Source organism: Anguilla anguilla, chromosome 2 (genome assembly GCF_013347855.1).
Source record: "Anguilla anguilla isolate fAngAng1 chromosome 2, fAngAng1.pri, whole genome shotgun sequence".
NCBI classification, from domain to species: Eukaryota; Metazoa; Chordata; class Actinopteri; order Anguilliformes; family Anguillidae; genus Anguilla; species Anguilla anguilla.
In genome coordinates, this window is record NC_049202.1 from 61585294 (window position 1) to 61596776 (window position 11483).

Genomic DNA, 11483 nt, shown 5'->3' on the forward strand with positions numbered 1-11483 from the left:
AGAGACAAATTAAGTTAACACATGCTCATTTACTGAGTAACAAAGCAAAGTATGAACTTTTTTCTTTCCAACATCTACCTGCAATAACATAAAAATATGACTTTTACTTAAACATAATCTGAGACAGGACGTTCCTCAAAATAGTCTCCTTTGGCTTTAATTGCAATTAAACAAATGATTGGAAGTAAGTACGTATTGGAAGCAAGTAATTATTAAGTGTTTTTGTAGGTAGAAATAGAAAAAAAAGTTTTTATTTTGGATTGTTTTTCAACAAATGTTCGTATATTAACTAAATTCATCATATAAAATCAAGTAAAATTGCATCTGCATTAACATTCTAGTATTCTAAGTTCAGTAGTCCTAAGCAACTGCATTCTGACCTTCCAAGGGATCCTTGTTCACTGGGGTATGAAAATCAGATGAGTCGTCTGTAAATTCAGTTCACATCCATTACCATGGGGAAAGGCAAACATATAAAAAAGACAAACAGTTGTTGACCTGCACATACTGTATCAGGAAATAGCTGGCAAAAACTGCATATACCAATTACTAGTATTTCTGAAATAATGAAGAGGTTTAATAACACTTGAATTGAAGTAAACCTGCCCATTAGAAGACTTCTATCAATCAAGCCCAGGAGAAACCAAGAAGAGAATTCAAAAATGCTTTGAAAAAAGCCCAGTCTAGTCTAGTTCCTTGGCTGCGCCACTAACTGTAACACAAGCCAGTACTATCTTCAGAACAGAGACAGTCAAATTAAGATGTAAGATCACAAATATGTGATTAGAATGCTCTTAACTGAAAATCCTAATGCTGATAAAACAACCACTGCTGGTGGCTGAAAGCAGTGGAGCTCTAGAACACTGACTTTTGATGAAACATTCCAGATCACCCACTCTTCAAAGGGTTAAAAAAGGTAAATATTTATTCCTGCTCAGGGCTTTCAAGCTTCATTACCAATGACTGTCAATCAAGCTTCATTACCAATCAGTGTTAAATTATCTGAAGTATATATAATACAGGCCAAAAATATTAGGCCACCTGTGGTTAAAAAAAAAAAAAAAACCCTAGGTAGAGACAAATTAAGTTAACACATGCGCATTTACTGAGTAACAAAGCAAAGTATGAACTTTTTTCTTTTCAACATCTACCTGCAATAACACAAAAAGATGAATTTTACTTAAACATAATCTGAGACATGCCTTTCCTCAAAATAGTCTCCTTTGGCTTTAATTGCCATTAAACAAATTATTGGAAGTAAGTATTGGAAGCAAGTAATAATTAAGTGTTTTTGTAGGTAGAAATAGAAAAAAAAGTTTTTACTTCAGTTTGATATTCAACAAATGTTCATATATTAACTAAATTCATCATGTAAAATCAAGTAAAATTGCATCTGCATTAACAGTCTACTGTTCTAAGTTCAGTAGTCCTAAGGAACTGTGTTCTGACCTTTCAAGGACTCCAGGTACACTGGGGTATGAAAATGAGGTGAGTCGTATGGAAATCCAGTTCACATCCATTACCATGGGGAAAGGCAAACATATGAAAAAGACAAATGGTTGTTGACCTGCACACACTGTATCAGAAAATAGCTGGCAAAGACTGCATATACCAATTACTAGTATTTATGAAGTAATAAGGCGGTTTAATAACACTTGAATTGAAGTAAACCTGCCGTTTGAAGACTTCTATCAATCAAGTCCAGGAGAAACCAAGAAGAGAATTCAAAAATGCTTTGAAAAAAGCCCAGTCTAGTCTAGTTCCTTGGCTGCTCCACTAACTGTAACACAAGCCACTACTATCTTCAGAACAGAGACAGTCAAATTAAGATGTGAGATCTCAAATATGTGATTAGAATGCTCTTAACTGAAAATCCTAATGCTGATAAAACAACCACTGCTGGTGACTGAAAGCAGTGGAGCTCTAGAACACTGACTTTTGATGAAACATTCCAGAAAACCCTCTCTTCAAAGGGTTAAAAAAGGTAAATATTTATTCCTGCTCAGGGCTTTCAAGCTTCATTACCAATGACTGTAAATCAAGCTTTATTACCAATCAGTGTCAAAATATCTGAAGTATACATAATACAGGCCCGAAAATATTAGGCCACCTGTGGTTAAAAAAAAAAAAAAACCCTTAAGTAGAGACAAATTAAGTTAACACATGCACATTTACTGAGTAACAAAGCAAAGTATAAACTTTTTTGTTTTCAACTTCTACCTGCAATAACATAAAAATATGACTTTTACTTAAACATAATCTGAGACATGACTTTCCTCAAAATAGTCTCCTTTGGCTTTAGTTGCAATTAAACAAATTATTGGAAGTAAGCAAGTATTGGAAGCAAGTAATTATAATTTGTTTTTGTAGCTGGAAATAGAAACTTTTTCTTTGGTTTGTTATTCAACAAATGTTCATGTATTAACTAAATTCATCATGTAAAATCAAGTAAAATTGCATCTGCATTAACATTCTACTGTTCTAAGTTCAGTAGTCCTAAGGAACTGCGTTCTGACCTTTCAAGGACTCCACGTCCACTGGGGTATGGAAATGAGGCGAGTCATATGGAAATCCAGTTCACATCCATTACCATGGGGAAAGGCAAACATATAAAAATGACAAATGGTTGTTGACCTGCACATACTATATCAGGAAATAGCTGTACTATATATATATATATATATGTGTGTGTATTTATGATTTTAAAAATATGGATCCATCACAGACAGTTGAATTTTGTTATCTCATTACATTGGCTGTAACAGTGTCAGCACTCATCAGGCATGAAAAAATACATAACAGTCAAGTGTTGACAGTTCAATTTATATCTGAGTTAAAACAGAAGGGTTTCTGTTATCAGTGGGTTTCTTGCTTCTACAATGCTACAGAGTCTAGAAAAATAGAAAAATCTTACGTTAATAAATTACTCACAACAGTCCTATACTGACCTCATAAATGGCAGAACTCTACAAGACAACATAAATATGTTAAGTCCCCCACAAATGTATTTATGCTTTAGTTTAAGTATATTTACATAGCACAGAAGTGTTCATAAATTTGGGCAAATGACAGTACTCACTACTTGGATATTTTCCCTTATACATCTCAGTAGTTCCAGTTCAGCTGTTTGTGTTCAACACCTGCAAGCAGATTAGTGAGTGGCAACACTGTAGAAATGGGCTCCAGCTTAATAAGTGAGCAACAACATCAACACTAATAATAATAATAATAATAATAATAATAATAATAATAATAAATACAGGAATGTCAAATTTCATATATAGAGAAATTCACAGTGACAACAGAAAAGAAAATGTTCACAGTGGACAAAACAATTAAATACAATTATTAAAATACATCAGAATCAAATAACTGGATATGAATGGATTTCTTTTTGGATAATGTTATATAATGTGTGGCTGTGTAATATTACACTTAATAGTTATGTTACATTAACATTACACATATTAATTTTCAATGGACCTATGACCTATATGCCTTGTTGGTGATACTTTGTGATAATTCTAATGTAATTTAATGTAAAATAAAAAATAAGATAATATATATATATTTTTTTAAATAAATAAATAAATAAATAAATAAATAAATAAATAATATATATATACACACACACACATACACACTCATATGTGCACCAGACCTGGGTCAAATACGTGTTTGTTTCTTAGGGATTCAAATACTTTTCTGTGCTCTGTTGATCTTGCCTGGTGTAATTGAGCTTGCCAATATGATCATAAGGCGGGGTTTGCATTCTGAGACAAATACGTATTTGACCAAGGTCTGATGTGCACACACACACACAAACACACACACACACACACACACACAGTTTGTGTGTATAAATAAAAATACACTTATCCAGGTTGTACAGAATTGGCCACTGGAGCACACAAGACTTTATTTCGAGTAGATCTCAAAGTTCTGTTTAGCAAGTAATACAGTAAAAGATGGAACTTGCTTTCCAAACTTCTGCCTTTTAAACAAGTCTAATTTTATTTGTGAGGAACTGCAAGTGGTGTGCTTGTCACATTGTATTACTGGTTTTCAGAAAATGGGTGGAACCTCATTTTTTTGCATTGAAGGATTACTCCAGTTGTCAGGATTCCCTTCACTGGAATTATTTTTTTTTAATTTTTGTATTGAAGAGAAAATGTCATTGGCTGATATAAAAATGTCTTTGCATATTCAAATACCTGTCTCAATTTTTTGTTCTTTATGGAAAGATTTCTGGCTGTCCTGCAGCTCTGTATTCTTTTTTTTTTTTTTTTTTTTGTCTAAACTGAATGTACACACCGAAGAGGACGAGTCCGTACTGGCAGTTTCTGAGTAATAAATAGTTATGATCGGCTGATGATCCAATAAAAAATGCTCTTCACTTCTGTGCGATGCTCTGGATAAGAGTTTCTGCTAAATTATTGTAAAGTGATGTAATGACTTAGTGTTCCTATTGTCTACACTTCTCTCTTTTTTACAGCACTTTATTTATTTTTTACAGTGTACAATGTGTGTTCAAATGCCGATCCATTAAGAACTTTAAGGTCGCATTTAAAAATAAATAAAAACTTTGAAACCTGTTCTAAAACTGACTTGTAACCAAGGCAGTGACTTAAGAAAGGGAGAAATCTGTGCTGTCTTGGATGTTGATCCAAGAACTGATTTCTTTGGTAGAATAAAGAATGTACTCTTACCAGCTAGTTGAAAAGATTTTCAGTATCAGTCTGTGGCAGAAATCAGCCAAATATAAATATTTTTCTAGCACGTTTACCAATGTTTACATCTGTTCTGTTTGTATTGTGTATGTCATGTACAGTAGTTCAGTGATCATTGAGTCTGAAGTGTCTACACTAGTTCCTTATTAGAAATCACAATACAAAATCTAATCTGCTTTCAAATCTAAAATATTCATAAATGCAAAGCGTCAAGAAATAAGTGTCAGAACAACATTGATTTGATTATTTTCTGTACTGACCTACTGGTTGATGGATCTCTTCCGTGCCGCTTCTTGGTTTGCTCTCCAGACTGCATTTGTGCATTTAAATATGCACCTTTGGTTTCAATTTTGATGAAGTGAAAGTAATTATTGTTTCTTTCCCAGAATGAACCTGGTTGTCATCTCAAATGTCAAGATCCCTTTCATTTAAAATGAAGAGGAGGCATCATGATTGGTATAAAAATCGGATTGGTTCCTGGCCTACTCTTATCCCTATTTTAGAATTTTATTAATTTTTTAATCATTAATTCTGGTAATCCTTGAATGATCCTTGAATGGTTTAACTACTGCTCTATATTCATCTTTTGACAAAATTGAAAGTCACATTTCTTTGGTCACCATGAAGTTGCAGTGTTCTGTTGGATTTCAGGAGGTATATGGAACCTCCGTTGCAGCTGGAAGGTTCATGAAAACAGTTGTACTTTCTGGAACATCCTTTAGCTTTTATAACTTCCAATAAACGCTTCCTATAAGTGCTCACAAGCACCTCTCTTTTGCAATCTTGGCCCATTATTCCTGTGCAAATGCTTCAAGTTCACCGATATTCTTTGGTTTTCATGATGCCACTGCTTTCTTAAAATCCCACCAAAGATTTTCAATGTGATTTAAATCTGGGGACTGAGAAGGCCAGTCAAGGACATTCCAAGATCGTTCTCTGAACCAAGCTTTGGTTGACTTGGATGTATGCTTGGGATCATTGTCTTGCTGGAAAGTCCAATGATCACCAAGCTTCAGCTTATGCACTGAGGCCATCACATTCTTCCCCAGAATGGCCTGGTATTTCAAGGAATCCATGGTGCCAGTCACACGCTGAAGATTGCCAGTACCAGGAGCAGCAAAACACCCCCACAGAAGGACTGACCCACCTCCATACTTGACTATGGGGATGGTGTTCTTCTTGTCACAAACTGCACCTTTCTTGCGCCATACATACCACTTATCCATGGATCTAAACAATTCCAGTTTCGTCTCGTCACTCCATAAAATATTCTCCCAAAACTCTGTATACTTATCCAAATGACGTCTTGCATATTCAAGTCGATTTTTCATATGCTTACTGGCTAAGAGTGGAGTGCGGCGAGGTGTCCGGCCATGAAGGCCTTGCTTGTTAAATATCCTTCTTATCGTCTGTACTGATACATTTGTTCCAGCTTTCAAAAGGTCATCCTGTAAGCCTTTGGCAGTAATATGAGGGGTTTTCTCAACAGTTCTTACGATGTGCCTGATACCAGTTGATGTAACTTTACTCTTCCTTCCACGCCCAGGTAGGTTTACTGCTATTCTATGACTTTTAAACTTCCTTATGATGCTGCCAATTGTGTCTCTTTGAACTTTCAATATCTTGGAGATCTTTTTGTATCCATTGCCTTTTTTATGCAATGGAATCATTTCTTCTCTTAACTTTTGAGAGAGCTCCTTTGTCTTTGGCAAGTTTGCTAGTCAGCTTCAAATTGATGTGAAGAAGTGCGTCGGTGCGATTTATATGTTTATTACAGGTGAAGCAAACAGTATCGTTATGGATTTCCTAAGGGCTCAAGTGTGTTTCCACAAAATTTAGTCACTCTACAGACCAGCAAATATTTTGAAAATGGTGATATTGAATGGGGGTTGAATATTTATGATATGGCTGAAATACAAAATTTACATGCTACTCGGAAATCTTAAAAAATACATTTTTATTTTGAATTTTAACAGAACACACAAGTGACTTACATGTTGTTTTTTTAGCTTCAAGTCCACCCATTGCTAAAGTGTGCATGACATCGAGCATACAGTCTGGTTTCAGTTGTGATGAAGTGAAAGTAATTATTGTGCCTGTCCCTGAGTCAACCGGATTGTACCGGATTCCGAAGGTGGGTGGAAACTCAACTTTGCATTGAAGGATGACATGTCAGACGTCAGGATCCCTTTCATTTAAAATTATTCTTATTTTAAATTTTTTGTTTTTTGTTTGGGGATGAAGAGGTGGACACGCCTTCTTATTAGGTTTTGGCTGGTTTAGCCACACCCATTGAGGTGCATCTTATCAAACGTATAGCTTTGCAATCTCCATTGACAAACACTGGCAGTAGAACAGGTCATACTAAAGTGCTCAGTGACTTTCAATGTGGCTCTGTCATAGGACACCACCTTTCCAACTAGTCAGTTCATCAAATTTCTGCCCTGCTAGAGCTGCTCCAGTCAGCTGCAAGTGCTGTTATTGTGAAGTGGAAACGTATAGGAGCAACAACAGATCAGTCACAAAGCGATAGGCCACACAAGCTCACAGAACGAGACTGGCAAGTGCTGAAGCATGTAGCGTGTAAAAATCGTCTTTCCTCGGTTGCAAAACTCACTACAAAGTTCCAAATTACCTCTGGTCGAGCAGCCGTACATAAGCCTAAGCCTAACTAGGCTGAAGTTGTGTGAAGCACAATCGCCACTCTGGAGCAGTGGAAACGTGATCTCTGGAGTGATGAATCACGCTTCACTATCTGACAATCTAGTTTTGGTGAATCGGCAAACGATGAACCTTACCGAAAACGGCAGAGGTCTGTGGGAAGGAGACCCTGAGGCATGAGGTGCTGAACGAAGCTTTCAGAGTAGAGGATGAGTCTGAGGAAGAGGAGCGTGGCATGCTGGGAAAAAAGACACTAAGGAAAGAGGCTGAAGTGAGAGGCAGAGGGGAACAGAAGGTGTGCAGTGATTATCTGCTCTAGTTTCCCTCTCTGGTGATTATATGGTGCTCTGTACAGCTCTCTCTAATCTGTGCCAATCTGTGTGTGTGTGTGTGTGTTTGTGTATGTATGTGTGTGAGTGAGCGAGTGAGATAGTGTGAGAGAGTGAGAGTGTGTGTGTGAGAGAGAGAGAGACAGAGAGAGAGAACCTCTGTACAGGAACGAGGCATAGGGAAAAGGCGGGAGGACTTGGGTAAACACTATGGGAACATAAAATTGTGTAAAATTGGCATTCTGTCGTAAATGTGATAAAAGGCCAATCCATCCATGAGTCTACTGTGCATTCTTCAAACAAGGGATTTTTTCATCTTGTTTATGACTGCTATCTACTGTCATCTAGTGGCCATTTCTGAAGTGTGTGATACCACTGGCCTTTCATCAGTGTTTTGAAACAGATTCCCATGATTGGTATTATTTAAAAGACACAAGAAGATTATCTGAATTCAAATTAAATGCAAATAGCCTGTTTAGTTGGTCAAATCACAAACAAATTTTCACATCCTTGCAACACGGGATGGATATTTGGTGGAAGCCAGAGACAGACAGTAGCTACAGATGTGGATGCACGCAGTTGGCAGTAATGTCTGTAAAATTACTTTTTTGGGATTTTTTTGGGCTCAAATTGGTCTGTGCATTTTAACAAATCAGGGATTCTTATTGTGAAAATCAATGTGTAAGTGTCTGATAAAGAATGGTAAAATTCAGGAAATAATAGAAATAAAATACAATAACCCTCAGGCCCAAGACAGTATTTAAAATCGGTGATTTCAGATGACACGCAGAACACCTTCTCCTTTTGAGGTTCATGAGGAAATACAGCACATCCTATGAAACGATATGTAAATCAAATCCAACATTTTTGGGAACTGATCTCAGTAGGACCTTACTGCATAGATGAAGGGACATTATGAAGTGAATAAGCATTTAGCGGGTGCTGCAGTCTTATAAAAGTAATGAATGAATGAATTAATTAATGATTTAATTAATGAAACAATGCATTCAAATGTATTCATAAACAATTAACCAAAATGAATGAAAAAATACACATTACATTACATTACATTACATTCATTTAGCAGGCGCTTTTATCCAAAGCGACGTACAAAAAGTGCATACACGTTATATCATATTGTACAAACTACCAATTACCTCGCACTGAAAGTATTTGAACCAAAGAAAATCTACCCTAAAGATAAATGTATCCTACAAAACTACGACTACTCCAAAAGCATTGTTCAAACCTCTTTGTATAAAAATTTTCAAAAAATCATCATAATCATATTTCCCTAACATGATGCACATATGAGCAATGCCTTCAGTTTTCCCATGGGGAGAATCACTATACACTTTACCACTGTGGGTGTAACTACCAATGTGTGGCAATTAGCAGTCGACATCTGAAGTGGAGCAGAGTAATTTTCACCGGTAAGGATTAGAGTGAAGGCAGTGAGAGAGAGGTGGCGATATTTGGTCAAAGGGATTATAAAAAATTAAAATAAAAAATGTTGTAAGGCCAAAAGTAGTTGGTAGTTCCTGCTGTTAATTACACCTCAACATGATAAAAATATAATGAACTACTACAGCCAATAGGATACACAAATTTGAATGTAGTTGACCTACCAGCGAACTTCTGCAAAATGTAAATAAGCAACTAGTTTAACCGCACCCTGTTAAATTGCCCCCAACGCTGTACATATCCCAGCACACATACCCATGAAGGGGAGAGATGACAGTCAACATGAAATTGGGCCAGAATTAAAAACAGAGAATGCTAAAATTAGACAATCACATAAAGCTTAGTGATGATGCAATAGGTGTGCTTTGGCCTCCATTTCTTAAATCTGACTCTCACATCACTTGAAATAAAATGGATTTGCAGAGCTTAGTGACTAGGGTTGCGTGAATTCCATAATCGGAAATACATTTTACAAATACATCTATGATCTAATCAATTGCTTTTGGAGAAAATATAGTTTCCGTTAAGGAACAGCATCACGCTGATGGTCTCCAGCTCTAGGCGAAGACGCTGAAGACTGTAGACTTGGCCAGCCCTGGAGAAAGCTCGCACGGTGGGGGGGCACGTGGAGACGATCCCAAGGTACCTCCGAGCCGCTCTCTGGAGATTTGGGAATTCCTCACCGTTGAACCTCCACCAGGACAGTGGGTTCCCCCCCCTTGGAATTTTCTTTTTGGCGGCATATCTGTGTAATTCTTCTTCGCACTCAGACCCCCTGTCAAAATCTTCCCACAATCCATCTGGGCAATTGTCTGGAAATACGGGAGTAGTGCATGTTGACTGGCCTGCTTTGCCCAGACTGAGTATTTCTTTGATTAGTCTTTTTCTTCTCGTTTGCTCTGTACTGCTGTCGCCAGACAGTGTAAAGTCTTTGAATCTTGCATCCAAAGTTGTGCTAGCTACTAGAGTATAGTTATCCTCAACACGGACAAAGTGTTGTGTGAACTTTCCCGCCAGCTGTTCTGCTACTTTGTTCCCTTTTCGTGCCTGTTCTGCCAGTTTTTCCTTCAGGAGTTTCACCAGAGGAATAATCCCGGAAACTGAGACATACTTCTGTTTTGACATGTCTTTTGCGGCATCTTCAAAAAGTCGAAGAGCAGCCACGATTTCATTGATTTTTGACAGTTCACGGTTATTTAGACGGAGAGATTTCTCACCACTGTGGGAGAGCATATTGTTGATAGCATTGTGTTGCTGCGAGAGCTTCTCCAGCATATAGAATGTAGAATTCCACCTGGTTTCCTCGGATAGCATTAGCTCATACGGAGGCAGTGAATCCTTTAGCTTGCCTGTGGCATTGCACTGGTGGAGGAACCTCACTACTTGTCGACACTTCTTCAGAAGTGCTTCACAGGTCGGGTCGCCCTTCAACGCATCCTTGAACACACGGTCCAAAGTATGTGCAAAACATGGAAAGTATGTCCAACCAGGACTTGGAACATTTGACCCATTCATAACCACAACATGGACCTTCTCTCTAATTTCCCATTCTTTTGAAATTGTCTGCAGTTGGTTGACTATTTCTTCCCCTGTATTTTTACCAGTACAGTCTTTTGTTTCCAGCACGTAGGATTTCAGCTCCCAGTTGTGGCTGATGAAATGGCAGCTCACTGTCTGATAGAACTCCGTTCCTCTTGTCCACATCTCTGACGTCAGGACAACATCATTCGTAGAGTAGAGGGATGCTTTCACCTCTGTTTTTACTGATTCATACAGCTGTAGGAGTTCTGAGCGTAAAGTAGATATCCCTTTTGGAATACTATGGCCAGGATTCAGTGCTCTCATAAACTCCCGAAATCCAGCGCCCTCAATTATAGACAAGGGCTGCAGGTCTGTCACGATCATCCGGACTAGAGGGCTTGCATTGTAGCGTTCTTTTGAAGGCCCACCTGAAACTGAAAAAATGTAATTACAACATTTTAGCTTGTGTTTGCAAAGAAAAAAGACATGCATGTTAGGTGCGCTCCTGCAGTTGCCCTTGACCAAGGCACTGGCCCCAGAACTGGAGTTGGTCCCCGGACGCTGCACTGTGGCTGCCCACTGCTCCTAAGTAACTAGTATGGGTCAAATGCAGAGGACAAATTACCCCACGGGGTTCAATAACGTATATCTTATCTTATCTTATCTTAAAGAAGCTATTGTAAAGAAGCAATCAATCACCCTTCTGGCAATCTATTCTACTACACCAGGAAGCTTCTAGTGGTGCTAAATTTGCATACAAGTAAGTAGAATTCAGTCT

At 37.7% G+C, this 11483-nt stretch overlaps 1 protein-coding gene across 2 annotated transcripts in view; it reads right to left on the reverse strand.

The window, feature by feature from the left end:
* Positions 1-8846: 8846 nt before the first annotated feature.
* LOC118221911 (zinc finger BED domain-containing protein 4-like) overlaps positions 8847-11483 on the reverse strand; it is a 5923-nt gene continuing 3286 nt past the window's right edge. The window contains exon 6 of one of the 2 annotated variants that reach the window (XM_035407342.1): positions 8847-11133. In XM_035407342.1, coding sequence (XP_035263233.1) covers positions 9677-11133 — 1457 coding nt within the window. In that variant the 3' untranslated portion in view covers positions 8847-9676. Of the gene's footprint in view, positions 11140-11483 lie in introns of both variants that reach the window. The other variant, XM_035407341.1, reaches the window with a different exon arrangement.